Source organism: Berghia stephanieae, chromosome 2 (genome assembly GCF_034508935.2).
Source record: "Berghia stephanieae isolate SIO BIC M18660-M18661 chromosome 2, UCSD_Bste_1.3, whole genome shotgun sequence".
In the NCBI taxonomy this organism is placed as follows: Eukaryota; Metazoa; Mollusca; class Gastropoda; order Nudibranchia; family Aeolidiidae; genus Berghia; species Berghia stephanieae.
Genome location: NC_088361.1, coordinates 81,847,568 through 81,869,915, shown reverse-complemented (window position 1 = coordinate 81,869,915; position 22,348 = coordinate 81,847,568). Strand labels below are relative to the sequence as shown.

Here is a 22,348-nt window from a genome sequence, read left to right as displayed (position 1 = left end):
TTCCGTCGTAGGATAATTCTCACCGCCACCCCCCCCCCCCCCCCCAATCCCCATTGTCCCCATCCCCGCTCATCACCTCCAACAACAACCCCCTCTACACCAACCCTACAAATCTTCATTCAATCTCATTCCATAGCTTATTTTTTTTCTTCTTATATTTTCTTGTCTTTTTTTTTTTTATCCCACAACGTTTTCTAATTCAGATTGCGACGTGTTCAACAGGAAGAAATCGTTGAGGCCACAACAGCAAACTTAACAACTCACAACTCATAACAGCAACAACTCACGACAACTACAACTAAAAGACAAGCATTATTTGAACACGTCAATGATGAGGTGATGAAAACAAACCAAACGCGTCTGTCCTCTCCAATGCTGTTTGTTTGCTTTTATCTTATATCTATTATTATCCCTCCCCCCGAATCGCCATCTCCATCGACATCGCCATCGACATCGGTAACAGGAGGAAGAGGAAGAGAATTCGATGTTTTAATATCAAATCGATGACATGGCTCGGATTGCCTATTCATGGCTGTGTTGTGTTGTTGTTGTCTTATGGGATTTTCTATCGGATTGTAACACATCTGATATTAATATTGGTAAGTAAACAAATTATTTACTTTACATCAAGGACGTTAACTAATAATATTATTGTTAGTAAAGATTTCTTCATTATTATTGTTATTATAATATTGTTAGTAAAGATTTCTTGATTGTTATTGTTATTATATTATTGTTAGTAAAGATTTCTTTATTCCATTTTCTATTGGATTGTTAAACAACCGGTATTGACATTAGTAAGTAAACAATTATTTACTTCTTTACATCAATTACTTTAACTTAAAATATAATTGTTAGTAAAGATTTCTTCATTATGGCAACGTGTTTTTGGGGGTATTTTAATTTGCAGATCTGATAATCCAAATTGTTATGGGCTCATTGTTATATTTATTGCGGCTATGTGGTCTACTGGTATGACACTCGCTCTCGGATCGGAGGGTCTTGGGTTGGAGCCTCGCTCGACGCATAGTTGAGTCCTTGGAGAAGGCTCTTTACTCGCATTCTCTCACCGTTTTCAGTTGTAAAATGAGTACCTGGCCGTTAACAGCGTTATCTCTGTCCGAAAAAAGATTGTAACATCGTCTAACAGGCGCCATGTCCCGCCCTAAATGTTAAATGTTGCTGTTGACCATGGACCCCTTGTAAAGCGCTTTGAACACATGTAGTGGATATTGCCCTATATTAAAGCTCAATTATCATTTTTATAATGGATTTACTATCAAACCAAAGCAAATTTTTGTCCATTACAACAAAGTTAAATCAAGCCCATAACAGTGGTCGGCTATCAGACCTGCAAATATTTACACGTTTTGCTGGGGGGGGGGAATTAATCTGTTATTGGGTCATTAAAAATTCTGAAACGCTTTGAATGTGACAGTCCCGTACCGACGTGTCCTTTTTCGCAGGTCTGATAACCCTAATTAATATGGGGCTATCTAATTCTTGTAATGGAAATACTCTTTTAAACCAAAGCAAAATAGTGTCCATTACAACAATATTAAATCAAATCCAATAATTGCGTTCGGTTATCAGACCTGCTAATTATATGAACTAACATTACTTTGAGGCCAACGTATACACTTATGCAGGTCTGACATCCTGCTTATGGCTTATGGACCTAGTTTAACATTGTTGTAATGGGCGACTTTTCTGCCGTTGTTTTAGAAAACACAGTATATGCAATGGTAACCAAATAGCACATACTGTGTTCTTCAATTTAGTGGCAGAAATTTTGCGGCATTTTTTTTAGATTTCCATTACACCAATGAGCCCATAAGGAATTGGGTTATCAGACCTGCAAATAGGAGCACGTCGTGTGAGACATATCGCCCCAAAACGATATTATTAAAGAGATTTAACAGATCATATAACGTATCATGCACCACGCATCATGTATCACCTATCTAATTGTCTGATCTTCCTCACGAAAAGTGCCGCAATAAGATTTTCACAATATGGCCCACGGAAATGTTTACATTGTGACACCCAATCAAAAACCACAAAGCGACTCTATTTTTACGTAGAATCTAGATAGAACAAAGTTGACGTCATTCAAGTCTTTGTTATTGGTTTGTTTGTTTTTCGTGTGTATTTTTTTTTTTTTTTTAGTGTTGTTTTTTTTTTTTTTTTTTTGCTTGTTTGTTTTGTTTTTTGGGGGTTTTTTTGTTGTTTTTTTTTTGGGGGGGGGGGGGGGGTTTGTTTGTTTTTTTTCGTTTTTTGTTGTTTTTTTTTTTTTTGTGTTTTCTTTTTTTTTTTGGTACTTTTTTATTGCTTTTTTAAAAACATCCATGTTTATGAGTAGCTCCCACTAAACTGTATTAACCAGACTATAAACGTTCATGGTTACACAAAGTTTTGTGTGTGGTGGTACGTTATATTTCCGGATGGCAACAATGTTGTGAGTTTCTTAGCCAAGCGCGCAGCATCTATAATGGCAATGATCGTGTGATAGATACGTGATACGTGATGCGTGATACAAAGATCTAATAAAATTCTCTGTTTTGTCGGGATGATTTTTATGATAAACATTGAATCAATCTATTGTATAAACAAGAGACTTGGGTCAATTTTTAAAATGACTTATTGAGGAGAATTTTTAAGTATTTTCAAGAGGTAATATTATTTTTTAAATTACCTATTAGCGTATGAGTCACCCCGACGTAATACCATTTTGAGATGATTGCTAACATTTTTGTCTCCCGAGGAAGGCCAAGGACCGAAACGTCGAATTTTATTTTAGTATTGCTTCCATTTATTATATTAGTTATTATTTCTCTCGCACTCTGGAAAAAACAGGTATTTAAAATTTTGGCCAGAAAACTGGTTCTTCAAATATTGATCGATTAAAATAACCCTCATCTTATCAAAAACTCTCAAACTTGGTGCTCTCTTGAAGTCCGAGGTTTCAGAGTTCTTTTGCAAGATAAGTCTGAGAGTTTTAGGTAAGATTAGGGTCATTTTAATCGATCGATAGTTGAAGGACGGATTTTCTGGCCAAAAATTTTGAATAAGTGTTTTTCCAGTGCGCGGCACATTTACCTTGTCTATATTTTCCAATCTTAAAAAGCTTGTATCTCAACTAATACCGATCTCTCAGAGTGGGCAGCGTAAAGTTGTTTAGTCATTGGAATATGCTATTGACTCATATTATCTCATCTTACTCAGGTGTAAAATGAGTATCTGACCGGTACCAGTGTTTGCCTGTTTCGAAAATATGCAATAGCACCTCACAAACATCATGTCAAATCATATATTTGTTACGTGTTGCTGTTGGCTTGAGAGCCTTTGTAAAGGCTTTGAGCACATTCAGTGAATATCGCGTATATTTTTTTAAGCGCATGTATTAGTATGGGTTTGTTCATTGTAACCCTGTGGATTTACATGTTTGAAGTCAATTAAAAATCTATGAAAAAATTTGTCTTCAGGGCCAATTTCTAATTTAAACTGAAATAATCTAGGCGTCAGGCACAGCGCAGCATCGTGCCATTTTGCACTGTCATGTACAGAAATTGAGTTCAATTGCAAGACAAGCGGAAAGATGGGCCTTACTTTGATCTGGCTGATAATACCTTGTTGATCCTTGTGTTTTTCAAAGTAGGGGAGGGGGGAGGGAGTGACCAAGTGGTTAAGCCATTGCACTGTATGTAACCCGGCCCGTGTTCGAGCCTCCCTTCAGGCACTTTCGATTATTGCTTGGGCAAGATTATAAACTCCCAGTTTGCTCACATTGGACAATGTAAATGTTGCTGCTCGAAGCTCGAAGAAATAAATAATAATGTGAAATTGAATGAAAGCTTCAATTTAATTACAAAAACAGATCAAATGAACGTTTCGGGTTTCCGTTTTATCAGCAAAACAGGATGAATGAAACACCCCAGATGAATGAGATAATTATCTCATTCATCCTGTTTTGTTGATAAAAGGGAAAACCGAAACGTTCATTTGATCTGTTTTTGTAATTAAATTGAAGCTTCATTCAATTTCACATTATTATTTATCACTTTGGACAAAATGGGTGATTCCTGTTCGAGGAATTATCTATATTCCTACATGGAATTCCTAGGCGACGGCGTATCACGATTGCGTGGCGGAAGGACACATTTCTTAAAATCTTTCTTCCGCAATGTAAATAGCAAGCAAAATTGTTGGGTTTTTCCATGCTTCATAAAAGAGAGAAAGTCAAGCATCTTACGCATTTGGGTTCTAATTGACTGCAGCGTCATTCTCTGTCATTCTTTGCCTATTTATTTCTTTTACATTGTTTTACAGTGGAATCCTCCTTAAGTCAACACCCTTAAAGTCAACTTCTGCTTAAAGTCAACAACTTAAGGCCTTAAAGAGCTTACTGATTTTAAATCAGATTTTATTTAGAAAATATACATCTTTTTTTTTTTTCAAATTATTATTTTTATATTTTGTTGTCATTGTTACTAGTTGTGGTAATGTATAAAAGATGTACGTATAATATGTATTTTTACTGACAATAAATAATGCATTCATGCATTCATTCAACTATTTTTGGTCCAACATTTTCTGGGGGTTTTTTTATCTAAATTTATTCCATTGATTATAGATATAGTCAACCTTGCTAAAAAGTCAACCTTGCTAAAAGTCAACCTTGGTTAAAGGCAACCTTGCTTAAAGTCAACCTTGCTTAAAGGCAACCTTGGTCAAAGGCAACCTTGGTTAAAGGCAACCTTGGTTAAAGGCAACCTTGGTTAAAGGCAACCTTGCTTAAAGTCAACCTTGGTTAAAGGCAACCTTGGTTAAAGCCAACCTTGCTTAAAGTCAACCTTGGTTAAAGGCAACCTTGCTGAAAGTCAACCTTGGTTAAAGACAACCTTGCTTAAAGTCAACCTTGGTTAAAGGCAACCTTGCTGAAAGTCAACCTTGGTTAAAGGCAACCTTGGTTAAAGGCAACCTTGTTGAAAGTCACCTTGCTTAAAGTCACCTTAATTAAAGTAAACCTTGCTGAAAGTCACCTTGCTTAAAGTCAACTTTGCTTAAAGTCAACCTTGCTTAAAGTCACCTTGATTAAAGCAAACCTTGCTGAAAGTCACCTTGCTTAAAGTCAACCAATCTTTCTGGTCCGGTGGTGTTGGCTTCATCGGGATTCCACTGTATATGGTTTTGAAATAAAATTCGGTATACTCTAGATGGTTATTGGCGCTATATTAATTCTTTTATTTATTTATTTGTATCTTTATTTATATATGTAGGTGTACATAACTGCAGGTCTGCTAACCGAAGGTAATCATGGGATTGTTGTAATTGACAATAATATTTTGCGTTGGTTCGAGAGTTTTTTCATTGCAACAACGATTGGGCCCTAAACAATTTAGGTTATCAGACCTGCAAATAAGAACATGTTGGTTATAAGCTTTATCATTGTAAAATATAATTATATTGATTTCCATCACCAGATATTGTTTTTTAATCTTGAACTTGAAATCCTGATCAAAATGATTGATAAGTGTGACCAACCGTCTCTAATGGGTATTAATTATGTCGGGGTAACGTTTTGTTTAAAAAGTAGTCCTTTGCCGGTATTAGGCCCATGGAGCTGGAGTTATCACAGTTTCTATAGTATGAAATGGGCAAAAAAGATTGTTTGCTACTCTTTGGATAGGATTCTGGTCGATTGCAAAGTACTTTCCGCCATATATGATAGACCCAACTACTCAATTAATGCTGGAGGATAAGAGAGAGAGGGTGGGGGGGGGGGGGCGCAGAAAGAAACCTCGACTCGACCCGGGATCATTCGCATTCCCTTTGCTTGTGAAGTGAGTGTTCTACAAAGTGACTTATTAGGACTCCCAACTTTGTAATTTATTATAGTCCTTCAGAGCCATTAGGCCCATGGAGTCGAGTTTATCCCGGTTTCTATAGCGTGAAACGGACAATAGTAATTGCTTGCTACCCTTTGGATAGAACGCTAGTCTATCGCAAAGTACTTTCGGCCAGATCTAACTGTCCCAGCTACCCAATCACTGCTGGGTGCTTGGTGGACAGGGGATGGGGGGGGGGGGTTAGAAAAAATCTCGACTGCACCCGGGATCGATCTCGGTCCCTTTGCGTGTGAAGCTAGTGCTCTACCATCTGACCTATCGGGACCCCCCCCCCCCCCCCACCTTGTATTTAGATATAACTAAAAGCTACCGGCCGACTCAAACGGTGTTATGTCGGATTGATATTGATGCTGATACTAGCGCCCCATCCAAAGGATAGTAAGCAATTGCTGTATTTCATTTCACACTATAGAAACCAGGATAAACTCCGACTCCATGGGCCCTATGGATCTGAAGGACTAAAAGAATAAGTTTCAGATTTCTAACTTTAAATTCAATTTTCAGAGCTAATTTCAAACATAGAACTGTTTTAAGACAACCCGTACCATTTAGTTATATCTAAATACAAGAATAGCGATATTTATATTAAGATTTACTCTTATTATTTGCATGGAAGATGAGTGGTAGAGAGACCGAATACGTGATGCCATTAAAAAAAATTTAATCCAGCCCAATTACTTAAATTTCAAGTTCTACTTCCAAATGGGTAATGAATAATATTATAATATGTTGTAATGAAAGACTATTGAAGGATGGGTGTAAAGTCAAATTACATTGTATCGCACTTTTCACTAGGTTACTTTTGTGCGGCTATGCGGTCTAGTGGTATGACTCTCGCTTTCGGATCGGAAGGTCCTGGATTCGAGCCTCGCTCGGCGCATAGTTGAGTCCTTGGAGAAGGCTCTTTACGCACATTCTCTCACCGTACTCAGCGGGTGTAAAATGAACACCTGGCCGTTAACAGCGTTGTTTCTGTCCGAAAAAAAATTGTAATATCGCCTACCAGGCGCCATGTCCTGTCCTTAATTTTAAATTATGTTGCTGTTGACCAGGGACCCCTTGGAAAGCGCTTTTGAGCACGTTAACCCTCTCCTTACCACGCATAGGAAAATCGTCACATTTGTTACGATACAACCAACATTTTTCTTATTCAAATTTCTTTTGTACATCATACAAATTTTAAAAATTGAAAAGTGTGTTATAGAACATGTTTTGCTAAAGAAATTATGTATCGCAAGAACTTCACTGCTATTTGTTTGAGTGATAAAAATATATTTTTGTGTTAGTTGGGTGTGAAGTTTTGGGGAAAATCCCGAAAATTGCTGGTAAGGAGAGAGTTAAGTGGATATTGCGCTATACAAAAGCTCACTTTTAAGAAGAATCGACTTTCAAAATCTGCTAAGTTGCATTTTCATCATTCATAGAAAACAGCAATATGTTGTCATTGTACCACACCGTCTCCAAACGATGTTATATCGGGATACAAAAAAGTAGTCATTCGGACCCATTAGGCCTATGGAGTCGGAATTTATCCCGGTTCTATAGGGAGAAACGGACAATAGCATTGCTTGCTATTCTTTGTATAGGACGTTAGTCTATCGCAAAGTACTTTTCGCCAGGTCCATGAAACAGCTACCCATTCACTGCTGGGTAGACAGGGTGGTCAGAAGAAAAAAATCTCCACTGAACCCGGGATTGATCTTGACCTTTGCGTGTGAAGCGACGTGCTCTACCAACTTACGTATCGGGACCACCATATCGGGATAAATAGGAACCTTAAAGGTGGATTTAGAAATGATATAATATGACATAAGACCTTTTAGTTTCCTTGTTTTGTTTTGTTTGTTTTGTTTTGTTTTTTTGTTTTTTTGTTTTTTGTTGTTTGTTTGTTTTTTTTTGTTTAGTTTTGGTTTTTGTTTTTATTTTTCTGTTTTATAATCTTTATTTTTTGCTGTTTAATTGGGGGGGGGTGTTTCTGTTTTGTTTTGTTTTCTAACTAGGTTTATTTTTTGTTTTGTTTTGGGGTGGTAGTTTGGGGAGGGGGATGTTCGTCTTTTTTTCTTTTTTTTTTTCGTTTTTTTTTTCATTGTAAGAAATTGTATTACTTCCTCATCGTAGCTCAAGCTCCATACTCATACAGCTATAATTTCAATTTGATTCGACCCGACATAATACCATTTTGAAACAAAGTGTTACGTTTATTTATTTACTTAAAGAGGAAAACACTTGTCTTGTTTGTCTCAAATACCAAAACCAAACGTGAGATTTTGAATAGCGCAATGTCCACTAAACGTGTTCAAAGCCCTTTACAAGGAGTCCTTAACCAACAACAACACTTAACATGTAGGCGAGACATGACAAAACTCCGACATTTTTTAAAGTTCAAATTTGCCTTGATGTTTCTATAAAGTTCAACAGATTGTTTGGGAGTGTTGTTTTTTCTTTGCATTGTAAGAAAATGTTTTCATTCCCCCACACCGCAAAACTTAACATGTAGGATGACACAGCAAAACCCAGAGCTTTTTGAAACTTCAAATTTGCCAAAATGACTCTAAAACATATTAAACAGATTTTTTTAGAGTATTTCTTTGCATTGTGAGAAATTGCATTATTTCCCCCACACCGCAACGCTTAACATGTAGAACTAGACATGAAAAAACCCTGAGCTTTTTGATACTTCAAATTTGCCATAATGACTCTAAAAACTTTTTCAAACAGATTTGTAAGGGGCTTCTTTGCATTGTGAGAAATTGTATTATTTCCCCCACACCGCAACACTTAACATATAGGACGAGACATGACAAAACCCTGAGATTTTTGACACTTCAAATTTGCCCTGGTGTTTCTATAATGTTCAATAGATTATTTTAGAGTGTTTGGTGATTCATTTTTAATGCGTGTGACATAACAGGAGTTTCAAGTCATCTTCTCACTCCTCAATTATTGGGAATTTCCACTAAATGCGGATTCAGATTTGAAACTGGTTAAGAACAAAGTCAATTTAGATTGTAGTACACTCTGGACTTAGTTTCAATAGGGTAAAAAAAAAAGTCGTGACGTGTCTCACTTTCTACTCTTCCGGTTCCAAAATCATTTGAAATGTGTATGTATCAGGTCCTCCCGGAGGACTAATAATGAATAGTTTGCATATTGTATCATAAGGTAGTAGTAGTAAGCCTCGCAATCTGAGTGACACTTGCTGAGAATTGTGTGATTCAGTCACCGATTTTTTAAACCTCGATGAGTATAGCTGTTCTCTCGATCCAAGTTGTTAATTGTTTCCATTGGTCACGGTCCTGGGCCAGATTTTTGAGGCTGTCAAGATCTTGTTGTGACTTTAGTACGGAGGGCACGGCAGTATTTCTTAGTTCTTCGGGGATTAATTCGGACTCATCTGAATCTATAAATTTCTGATATGTAGAGAGATCCTGGTTCAGGGTAGTTACTATTGATGTTGGTGGTCTCCCTACATACTTGTTGCCATGAAGGAAATATTATGTCATTGCAGTTTGGGCTGGGATGTTATCTTCTCGACGTAAGGTGACCAAATAGCCTCCATCGCTGTTCCTTTATTATTGTCCTGAGACGTAGGACCCTGGTTCTTTCATAGAGATCAGTTTTTGTAATTGTCTCTGGCTAATAGATTCCGATTACGCAACGCAATGTTTTTGGTCTTATAGTTCTTTCATGGCCGATTCGAGGTATATCGTGAATAGAATTGGACTCAAGCTGTCTCCTTGAGGGGATCCAATTGATGTTGATGTTGTTGTTATTTCTCTGCCGGATTCAAATTGTAATGTAGTATTTGATAATAGTTATCTTACGTGATCTTTGTTCAAGAATGAGTCAAGGTGGTATCATAAGGTGGTAAAACTATTTCAGAAGCAAGATGCATAGGCAGATTCTTAGGATTACGAGTTATAAAAGAGCGAGGATGGATTATCTTTATTGACGTAGAGAATATATTTAGACTAGAAAATACGATGCCCTTTTGAAACCAGAAGATCAATTACACACGGTATGAATCCACTCCTCCGTTAGACTGGTTTTATATTTCCAATGAAATTGGAACCGGTTTTTTACATCAAACTATTGTTCCATATGAGAAACTCAGATAAATACCGATTCAGGTTGGAAGCCCTGCCAAAAGCTGCCGTACTCTGGAAAGAAAAAAAAAACACGTATTTAAAATTTTGGCCAGAATATTCTTCCTTCAATAAATACCGATTGATTAAAATGGCTCTCATCTTGGAAAAAAATCTCTCAAAGCTTGGACATAAGGAAGTCCCAGGTACGTTGAGAGGTTTTTTTTTGCTAAGATATGAGTCATTTTAATTTTTAATTTTCTTGCCAAATTGTTGAAGACGTAATTATCCAGAATATGACAGAGAGGACAATTTCATGACATTTTACACCCAGAAAAAAAAAACAAAAAAAAACATCTGTTTAAAATATTTTGAAAATCGATTGGACAATTTTGTTTTCACAATTCATTGTTCTGGGCTGAAATAATGAACAAGAATCCAGAAATTGAGAATTTGTCTCTATAATTGTAAAAGGAATAGTTTTTTTTTATTAACACTGTTGATAATTTTTCCACATTGTAAAATCTTATTAGGAGAATGCGTTTGTCACAAATTATTTCCCTTAGTTATGTCCAACACATTGAACACGATAATGAGGACAGCTCAAATGGAAACAACATTTTAAAGGGATTGGTAATCGGTAACAATGGTGTGATGTCAAAATACTGGTTCCAATCTCCTTAGAAGTGTAAAAACAGTCCTCCGAAGGATTTGATGCATGCCCTATGCAACTGATCTTCTGGTTTCAGGGAGGTGACGTCTTATTTTCTAGGATAAACAAATGCTGGTCGTCAATAAAGCTCATCCATCCTCGCTCTTTTACGCCCCGTCATCATAAGACTCTGCCATAAATCCTGCTTCTAAAATAGGTATATCTTCTTATGATTCAATAAGAAATAAATTCATTGCTAGTTCTCGTGAAGACTTGTTACACACTTCCAGGGAGTTTTGAACCGGAACAAAGGAAGGTGTGACGTCACAGATTGACCCAAACTCATAAAAATATTACAAAACACATGGAAGATAGTAAGTCACTTGGATAACATTCCCATAATATTATGATCGAACCCTTATAATTCTTATATGAAACTGAAACCGATCGTAAACGCATTCCCTCATAACCCTCTCCTTACCAACCATAGGGAAATCGTCACATTCGTTACGATGAAATCAACAATTTTCGCATTCTAGTTGCTTATTTATGTCACAAAATGTTCTTTAAGGTTTTTGTTATAGTTATTAAAACGTGATACTGCGTTTTAGAGATCATTTTGCTGAACAATATTATGTAGAATCTACGTGTTGCTTTTCTGATTGAGTAAGACAAATCTATTTTTGTGTTGGGTTGGCCTGATGGTGCAGGGATAATTCTGGAAATGGCTGGTAAGGAGGAGTAAAAACCACTTGTGACCCACCGCCTCAAAGTCGTATTATGACGGTGTGAACCAGATGTCGGAAAGCGATTTTAAAGTTAGGATATTCAGCGACATGAAACTTTTGTAATTGGCACTCTATAAAACTATAACCACTGCCCTTAAAATAAATATAATATAATTCTCTTTATTCATCTCATAGGGAAAATTTGTCTCTAGGGTCAATTCCAAGGGAAGACTGGAATAACCTGGGCGTGAGCCGCATTGCAGCGCCACAAATTGAGCAAATTGAGCCAGGGCGAGGTGACTTGCTCAAGGCAACTGCGCAGCGGCGGGTGATCGAACTTGGTACCTTTCGGGTACGAAGCAAAGACCCTACCGCTGAGCCACGCTGCCCCATTTTAACTATGTTGAACAGTTCACAGCCCGTACTCTGGAAACACGTACGTGTATTTAAGAATTTGGCCATAAAACTGTCACCAAATATTGAAAGATTAAAATGACCCTCATCTTGTCAAGATTCTCAAACATGGGACCTCACGAAGTTTAAATATGTAAAAGTGAGCCCGGCCGAAGTGACGCTCAATTCCACACTGCACGGCGGGGAGGTCGAATTCGGTAGCTTTTGGTTACAAAACAAAGACTATACCATTGTTCCACTTTGTCTTTGACAGATAAACTAACTGAATATTCAATGAAGAGAAATATGGACACATTTCTGTCATAAAACTAATGATAAAAATATGGAAACCAAAAGTAATATAGATGGTATTCTTTGATAGAATCGACCAGGCCATCCTTATCACTGTCTACACCAAAATCGTGATCCATCCCGAATCGGTTTTCTGTCGGGATAAACCCCATACTTAAAAATCAGTTTGTCGACTAAAAGACCATGCGATGTACTCAAACTTTGGCTTTGGAAATTCTGGGATGTGCTCTTGTAAAAATTACAATGAAGCCGGAGACTAAAATGAAATTATGGAGACGTGAAACTTAGGGGCGGACTCCGTGTGTGGGTGTTCAATGTCAAGTCGGTGGTAAACAGGGCATTTGTGCATTTTTTACCGCTTTTTAATCTCGAAAAATGTTAATGCACTGGCTAATTTCCATAACAAATAATAGTCTTGTTTTATCTGTAGTCAAACGCAAAGATACACAGAGAGAGAGAGAGAGAGAGAGAGAGAGAGAGAGAGAGAGAGGGAGAGAGAGTGAGAGGTAGATATAGAGAGAGACTTGATCTTTCTTTTACTAATAGTTTAGATAAATAGAAACAGACGCTGGTATCGATACACAAGTATCACTATGAAACTCTATGCCAATACCGAATGCTTTCGAAAGACCATGACATTCATTACAAACATCGGAATCCAACTTTGAAGAAGAGGAAATTAAATTTTAAACTTAATCAATAAAACTTGTGTTAAAATAAATGCTTTTAATGTGGAGAGTGAGGTGTATGTCCGAAACAGACATGGATACATATATTCTTATATGGAGACCTAGACCAGTAAACCTAACATCAAAGAAGAATGCGAAGGACAGACTAGGATTTTGTTTCTTAAACTCCAAAAACGTTCAATTCCTGATTCGCTTCCTTTTGACTTTAAAATCAGTTGTCTTCATCTAGATCATTCCGACATGCCGTAACACCAGATTAACATGGTGGGTTAAATCAGACCTGCCTATAACTACAAACATTTCGTAGAACTACGAATCTTTGGGCTCCAACCCTAGAACTAATAATAATAATAATAATAATAATAATAATAATAATAATAATAATAATAATAATAATAATACAGTTTATTTGTGTAGCGCCCAATCCCGTTGACAAAACAGCTCTAGGCACACAAAAATTAAAAACTTTTAAATACATTTCTGTACACACACCCATTTATACAAGCGCGCACACACACACACACACACACACACACACACCCTCACAGAGACACACACATTCATCAAAACGTGCATATGCATACAGAGACGAAAAATATCTGTTGACATGAATTATTGAATAAAAATCATATCATGACTCTCTCTCTCTCTCTCTCTCTCTCTCTCTCTCTCTCTCTCTCTCTCTCTCTGTGGCATATCACTTGGACGTAGCCTCCCACACAGTCCTTCGGAAGAAGTCTCTGTCTTGTGCCCATCTGCCACATTCCGTCACGCCGTTGTTGAGCCATTCCTGTATATCCTGTTGCCATCTTCTTTGTGGTCTTCCTCTGCCTCTTTTGCCCTCCGCCATGCCCTCCAGTACATCTCTCTTAGTGTGTCGTGTCTGTTCAGGTGCCCAAAGTAATTGAGTTTCAGCTTTTTTATCTTACTCATTAGCAGGGACTTTTTTTAGTCCTAGTGTTTTCATGATGTTTGCATTGCTTTCTTTGTTTGTCCACGGGATGCGTAAGATTTTTCTATAGCATTTCATTTCGAAGGCGGTTATTCTCTTTTCTGATTCTTTGGTTATAGACCATGTCTCGCATCCATATATTGCAGTAGGAAAAATACAGGATGTTTGGATCTTCATTTTCAGTCTGACTTCCTCGCTCTTCCAGATTGCCATCATTTTGTTTAGTTTGTTGCTTGCAATTGCAAGTCTTCTCCTGATATCTGGTGCCGATTTTCCATTGGCTTCTATTTGTGCTCCAAGGTAAATGAAATTTGTAACATTTTCCAGTTGTTCTCCTTCTATTTCGACCTGAGCAGTGCTGCTTTTATCTGTGCTCATTATTTTCGTTTTCTTTGCGTTTAATAATAGGTCTTTGTCTTCACTATGTTCTTTTACCGATTTTACTAGTTTGTTGAGACCTGTTGATGTTGTTGACAATAGCGCCGTGTCGTCTGCATATCGTAGGTCAGAGATCTTCCTGCCATTTATCTTCACGGCACTGTACTCTTCATCTTTTTCTTCTGTCATTACATCACGCATTATTGTTTCGTTGTATAGGCTGAATAGTGAAGGAGAAAGGATGCACCCCTGCCTCACTCCCCGCTTTATTGGGAACCATTTTGTAAGTCCATATTCTAGTCTAACCGTTGCTGTCTGTTGCTGGTAAAGATTGTTTATGAGGTTGACTATTTTGTAGTGGCAGTTTAAGTTCTTCAAAGTTGTTACTATTTGTTCGTGATTTACGCAGTCAAACGCTTTGCTGTAATCTATGAAGCACATGTGTAGATCTATGTTTGCCTCCCTGCTTTTTTCAATCAGTGTCCTGATATTAAATATTTGATCTCTTGTTCCCCTGTTTGGTCTAAAGCCTGCATGAGTTTGGCTGACTTCTTCCTTCACCACGTTCTCTAATCTCTTCAAAATAATTTTCAGTAAGATCTTGCTTGCATGGCTGATGAGTGATATCGTCCTGTAATTTGTGCATAGCTGTAGGTCTCCTTTTTTGGGGATTGGTATAAATACAGCCTTTGTCCATTCATTTGGCCATCGTTCTTCGTGCCATATCTTTTTACAGAGAGAGGAAAAAGGCATAATAGGAGAGTATGGTCTAGAAGAAAGAAACAAAGAAGGAGAACGGCTGGTAGAATTTGCCATTGAAAACAACCTTGCCATTACAAACACCATGTTCCAGGTACACAAAAGAAGGCTATATACGTGGACCGCACCAAATGGGCAGACAAAGAACCAAATAGATTATATAATCATAAACAAGAGATGGAGAACATCAGTGACAGCGGTAAGAACCCTACCCGGGGCAGACTGTGATAGCGATCATGAGCTACTAATAGCAGACGTCAAAATCAGACTCAAGATTATCAAATCGCCTCCCAAACCAGTTCGGTATGACCTCTTCATGATACATTTCAACATCCAGTACAAACTTGAAGTTAAGAACAGTTTCAGTGCATTACAAGACATGGCAGAAGAGATGGAACCTGAAGAGTTGGCAGAAAAGATTGAGAATACTTTTAAAAGAACAGCAGTGGAACACCTACCAAAAAGGTCATATAAGAAAAAAACATGGATAACAAACGAAACTCTTGAAGCCATGGAAACAAGGAAAAACATCAAGCAAAGGTATGGTCTACATTCTGACGAGTATAAAGAAGCAAAAGCATATGTGAAGAAATTAACAAAACGGGACAAGACCGATTCATTAAAACAAAAGCTCGATGACATAGAACTGGCAATGTATACCAATCAGACAAATAAAATGCACAAAGAAATCAACAACCTAACAAATGAGTTCAAACCACGCCTATCGACCATAAAAGATACCAACGGCACACCCCTAAACGACCCAGAAAAAATCGCAGATAGGTGGGCTGAATACTGTAAGGAAATGTACGATGGCAACGCAAACACATTGCCAATGATGGAACCAAATGGAGATGAACTACCACCCCTACGAAGCGAAGTAGAATGGGCAATTAAACAGCTCCCAACAGGCAAATCAGCAGGAAACGATGAAATATCGGGAGAAATGATCAAAGCTAGTGGAGACGAGGGGACTGCATTATACCACACTCTCTGTAAAAAGATATGGCATATCAGGACATTTAACAATAATGGCGGACGAAGGGAGATTATGATATTATGTGATGAGAATTTTGATCTAACAAATGTATATCTTATTAGAAGGATGTTTTATTTAATCTAGTGAGCTTCTCATAAGATGAGATTTTAATTTCTTTTAAAAGATGACTGGGAATCCACACCCCCGCTCCTAACATTGAATGGTAAAGAATTCCAGACACCGGAGCAGCATGAATAAATGCACGATCAGCATAGGTCTTAGATCCTTTTTTAGGAACGCATAATCGTGATTGAGAGTTGGATCTTAAAGAGCGTGAGGGACTATATAAAGATCTTTAATTCAATCAAACTTCTCGAAAAAAGGAAGTTCTTGTGCCAGAGCTAGAAGCTCAGTTGGTAGAGCACTCGCTTCACAATCAAAGGGACCGAGAACGATCGGTGCAGTCGAGCTTTTTTCCTGACCTCCCACCCAGCATTGATTTGGGTAGCTGGGTCTGTTAGATATTGGGGGGGGGGGTATTTGGCGATAGACTAGCGTCCTATCCAAAGGGTAGCAATCAATTGCTATTGTCCGTTTTCACGCTATAGAAACAGGCATTAACTCCGGCTGCATGGGCCTAATGGCTCTTAAAAATAGAAGACAAAGTGGTAATTATTAAAGTTAGTTCTAATGACTTCCATGTTATTACTCCTAAAAATTACGATTTTTTTATATAGCGCAATATAGCGATTTTTTTATTAGCGCAATATCCACTAAACGTGCTCAAAGCGCTTTACAAGTGGTCACCTGGCCAACAGCAACATTTAATTTGCAGGACGAGACATGACGCCTGTTAGGCGATATTACAATATTTTTCGGATAGAGACAACGCTGTTAACTCATTTTACACCGAGTACGGTGAGAGAATGTGTGTAAAAGCCTTTTCCAATGACTCAACTATGCGCCGAGCGAGGCTCGAACCCAGGACCTTCCGATCCGAAAGCGAGTGTCATACCACTAGACCACATGGTCGCACAGCTATGTGGAACGCTATACCAAGAGACATTGGCATCCATCTTTCTATGTCTGTCTTCATTTTCTCTATTACAAGTCCACCCGTTATCGATATGAATTATTCATAATGTGACATAGCAGATATTGTATAGAATGCATGGCGATGAGGCTTTATGGTTTTTTATTCGTCAGATTTGCCTAGAAAATTACGAGAGATAATAATGAAGATGATTATGATGATGATAATGATAATGTTGTTGTAGTAGTAGTGGTGGTAGTAGTAGTAGTAGTAGTAGTAGTAGTAGTAGTAGTAGTAGTAGTAGTAGTAGTAGTAGTAGTAGTAGTAGTAGTAGTAGTAGTAGAATGACGCTTGCTGACAATTGTGTGATTCAGTCATTGTCGATGAGTATAGCTGCTCTCTCCATCCATGTTGTTAATTGTTTCCATTGGTCACGGTCCTGGGCCAGAGTTTTGAGGCTGTCAAGATCTTGTTGTAAAACGTGGCAGGAAGGTTCGAATAAGCGTGGATAGAGAAGAAACTTTGTCCAAACATTTTCTACACTTTAAAAAGCTATAACTATCATAATGCTAGATTGTCACTATTTGGTTTTTTTTCATTATTTAACCCAGAAGAACTGGAGAAAGCGAAGAGTAGTTTTCCAAAACTCCTTTACTCCATTTTTCCCATTTTGAGATATGGAGGATTATTTCCCCTAAAGTTTTCTCATTCGGTCTATTATTTAATCGTATTTAAACTTCAAATTCACACAAATCTAAGGAAATTCTTGTGCCAATTTATGCTTAAAATAAAGTTTACATTTTCATTTATTTCATGGATGGAAAATCTCAAAAAGTAGGAAAAATCGACTTAACGAGTTATGGAAAATCAGCCTTCAAATACTTTCCTGATTTATTTTTTTTACCAAATAACGTAGTTATGGAGTAGATATTTTTTGTGGCGAACGTCACAAAAATAAGTTTTATTGCCACAAACTCATATATGTAGGATGTGAGAAAAAAACCCGGAAGAAAGTGTGACGCTGTTTCAATACGAAGAAGAAATTAGAAACAGTCGGAAATTTGCAAGCACCAATAACAATAACTTAATGTAATACTTGTTTAGTTTGATTAAAAAATCACGATAGGTTAAGAAACTATGCTGGTTATACCAAAGTCGTATAAAAATTACGATATCGAAAGTTTTCAAACTTGCGTCTTGTTTTAGAAGTGTTGTGTGCGGCGTGTACATATATATGCAGGTCTGACATCCAAACGCAATTATGGGCCGAGTTTAAGATTGTTGTAATGGACAATATTTGGCGTCATTTTTTGAGATTTCCATTACAACAATGAGCCCGAAATGAATTGGGTTATCAGACCTGCAAATAAGTGCACGTCGGTTGTGTGACAGATCACATACAAATTTGAGAATGACTTCAAAATATTTGATATGGCAAATTTGAGGTGTATCTATTAAAACGATCGTCAAACTAATATTTCTCCATATGGGTTTTTTTTTTCCTCGCAGCCGACATATTACAACCATAGCTGTCCGTTCAATAAAAGGTGCCTGTTCAGGTTGAGGTATATGAATATTGCTCTAACTTTTATAACCTCATATTTCCTAATTCCGATTGGTCCATTGATAGAGCTTCACACTCAAAGGGATCGATATTAATCCTTGGTAAAGTCGAGATTCTTTCCGACCTACCCAACATTGATTCGATAGCCGGGCCTGGCGGAAATTACTTTGTGATAAACTAATGTACTATCCAGAGAGTAGCAAGAAATTGCTATTGTTCGTTTCACGCTCTAGAAACCGGGATAAACTCTGGCTCCACTCCCCTAATGGCTCTCAAGGACGACTCTATGCTTATTATATTTGTTCAAGCAATTTAAACCAATGATATATTTCCATATCATGTACAATACGGATTTATCACTATCACTATCATTATCACAATCACCAAGATGTTAAACAAGCTTATTTTTGCGTACAAGCTAACAATCATAAATATTGAACCAAATTGTGATGTCAAAAGGAATTGGTTCCAATCTCATTGGAAGAGTAAAACCTCTTTCCGAGAAGTTGATACATACCTTTCGTAATTGATCATCTGGTTTCAAAGTGATGGCACCTTATTTTCTAGTTTAGATATAAACTGGTTGTCTATAAAGATAATTCATCCTCGCTCTTTTACGTCCAGTCATCCTAAGAATCTTCCAAGACATCCTGCTATTAAAATAGTTATGCCCTCTTATGATTCAATATGTAACTTATTCATTAAGAGTCTTCCAAAGGACTGATCATAATATACACACTTCCAAGGAACCGGAAGAGGAAAAGGTGTGTCATCAGTGTGATAAATTGTTTCGTTCCTTTCATATAAATATCAAAATGATAAATTAGAGAACAGGCACTGGTATAAGATAATAATTAATATGAAACTGCCAGACGAATCAGAAAGAAAAATTCAAGAAAAAACGATCCCAAGATGGTTGATTTTATATTTCTGGGGATGTTTTTTTCTTCTTTTCTTGTATTTTTCTTTCTGCTTTGTCTGACTCTGTTTCATGCACATTTTTCTTATCTTTTTATAAATCCTGCGATCTTATGTGCTAAATTAGGGAGAATAATTAGTAAGAATAATTATATAATACAATAATTGAGATTTTTCTTATCGCGCAATATCCACTAAACCTGCTCAAAACGCTTTACAAAGGGTCCCTGACCAACAGCAACATGCAACATCAAGAACGAGACATGACATGACGCCTGTTAATAACAATTTTTGCGACAAAGGCAACGCTGTTAACGGCCAGTCACTTATTTTACACCTGATTAAGGTGAGGGAATGTGAGTAAAGAGCCTTTTCCAAGGACTCAACTATGCACCAAGCTAGGCTTGAACCCAGGACCTCCCAGTCTAGAAAGCAAGTGTCATACCTCAAGACCACATAGCAGCACAATGCAGTAAATCGTCCCAACTATCGGATAACCTCGGTAGTGTAATGATTGATGTCTAACTGGTAATCAGGAGGTCTGAGGTTCGATCCCCTGTAGAAGAAGAACGATTTTTTGGGGGAATGTTTCATTTTCTTTTATTCTTTTTTCTTGCTTTGTCTGGTACTGATTGAGTCTTACATACTTTTTCGTGCACGATGTATTTTTGTGCCAAATGGCATCATTCAATAGAGAAAATTATGCTCAATGTGCCTCTTGTATTCTGTATCTATTTGCCATATTATTCCATCCGTACCCACCCCTCTTCTCTAGCCACCTTGATGTCCACCAGTAGAGATATGAATAATCATCATATTTTACAGACACGTTTATCGATCTTCTTCGGAATAAAAAAAAATGACTAGCTGTGTCACTTCTGTATTACGTCGGAATGAACTAAAGTTGAGCATTTAAAAGTGGGCATTAGCATAACCCAATATTTACTAGACGTGTTCAACGCTTCGCGGGCAAAGTCCCAGGTTTGAGAGGGTTGTTGGCGTTTTTTTTTCTCCAAAATGAGGGTCATTTTAATCGATCGATATATTATGAAGGACGAGTTTTCTGGCCAGAATTATAAATATTGGAATACCCCAGAACAGTGGATATGATTTTTTTCTTGTATTTTCTAGGAGAAATGACCAAGTACATTACACTACCAAAAAAATATCATTTTGTAAGATTGTTATTAGTGTCACTCCCTCTTTCTGTAGATAATATGCGCTTGGCTAAGAAGCTCACAACATTGCCATCCGGAAGTATAACGGACCAACACACAAAACTATGTGTGTGAATGCAGTTTAGTGAGAAGTACTCGTAAACATGGGTGGCAAAATCAATAACAAAGACCTTCGTTCTATCTATATATTGATATTTGAAGAGCAAGTTTTCTAGCCAGAAATTTTTAAAACTTTTTGTTCTTTGTTTTGTTTTGTTTGTTTTTATGTTGTTGTTTTTGGGGGGTTGGGTTTTTTTTTTTTTTGTTTTTTTTTGTTTTGTTTTTTTGCTGGGTTTTTTTTCTTCTCTCTCTTTCTTTTGAGTATGCCAGTGTTATTTATAGAATTACATGACGGATCCCTGTAGTCTATATTTCCACATGATTGACTGACAAGTCTATGAATAATTTCCATATTAACATTCCCCATCATATAAAAGTAACGGGATTTAACGGGATTTAAACGGAATGTCTTTCTTTCTCCTGTAAATGACATGTACTTATCATGTGGCCCACGTTCACATATTAGCAGGTCTGATAACTGAGCGTGATAATGGGTGTTGATTTAACATTGTTGTAATTAATAACAATAGAAAATAAGATGAAAGCTTCATTCTAATCAACAAAGACAGATAATGTGGACGTTTCGGGTTTCACCTTTATAAACAAATCACTATAAATGTGCGGCTATGTGGTTTTGTGCTAAGATACTCGCTTTCGAGTCGGAAGGTCCTGGGTTCGAGCCTCGCTCGGCGCATAGTTGAGTTCGTGGAAAAGGCTCTTTACTCACAATCTCTCACCGTACTCAAGTCTAAAATGAGTACCTGGCTGTTAACAGCGTTGTCTTTGTCCGAAAACAATTTAATATCGCCTAACAGGCGTCGTGTCTCGTCCTACATGTTAAGTGTTGCTGTTGGCCAGGGATCCCTTGTAAAGCGCTTTGAGTACGTTTAGTGGATATTGCGCTATATAAAATCTCAAGCTCAAGATGAATGAAGCACTCATGACAGACGTTTCATTCATCGTATTTTGTTGATAAAGGGGAAACCCGAAACGTCTACATAATCTGTCTTTGTTGATTGAATTGTAGCTTCCTTTCATTTCCTATTTATATTTATTTCTGGAGCTTCAAGCCGCAACATCTTCATCGTTGTATTGGGCAATATTTGAGAGATTTCCATTACAACAATGAGCCTGTAATAATCTGGGTTATCAGGAGGAGAAAATGGAGATGGGTCGGTCATACACTAAGAAGATCAAGGTGCAATGTCACCCGCCAGTCCCTTGAGTGGAAGAGTCTTGGAGACGCTCACTGTGAGCAGAAATGATAATGGCAGGCCTACCAAGAAAATGGCCAAGGACAGAAATAGATGGCGGACGCTGGTAGAGACCATATGTTCTACAAGCAGTGAAGAGAATTGAGTCATCAGACCTGCAAATAAATATACTTTGCATGTGATCAGTTTGGCCTCAAAACAGTATTAAGTCGGGTTGAATCAAATGCCAAAGAAAATGAATTTTAGAATTAAAATGACCAAAATTGTCAAATGTTACTTTTTATCATTTCGGACACAACGCATTTAAACGGTGTTATTTCGTAGTAAAGGTCTGAAAAAGTGTGTGTGAAACAGTGCCAAAAAAGCAGGAAGTCCCGGGTTTGAGAGTTTTTTTGTCAAGATGAGAGTCATTTAAATCGATCGATATTTGAAGGACGAGTTTTCTGGCCAAATTTTAAAATATGTGTTTTTCCAGAGTACGACAGAATGGTAAATCTATGGAAATG

General features: G+C 37.3%; 1 protein-coding gene across 1 annotated transcript in view; it reads left to right on the top strand.

Annotated features, from left to right (window-relative positions):
* Positions 1 to 22,348, top strand: part of LOC144965651 (neuronal acetylcholine receptor subunit alpha-10-like) — an 88,465-nt gene that overhangs the window by 20,254 nt on the left and 45,863 nt on the right. The window contains exon 2 of the mRNA XM_078901211.1: positions 204 to 599. Within this exon, the coding sequence (XP_078757337.1) occupies positions 509 to 599 (91 nt within the window). The 5' untranslated portion in view covers positions 204 to 508. The remainder of the gene's footprint in view (positions 1 to 203; positions 600 to 22,348) is intronic.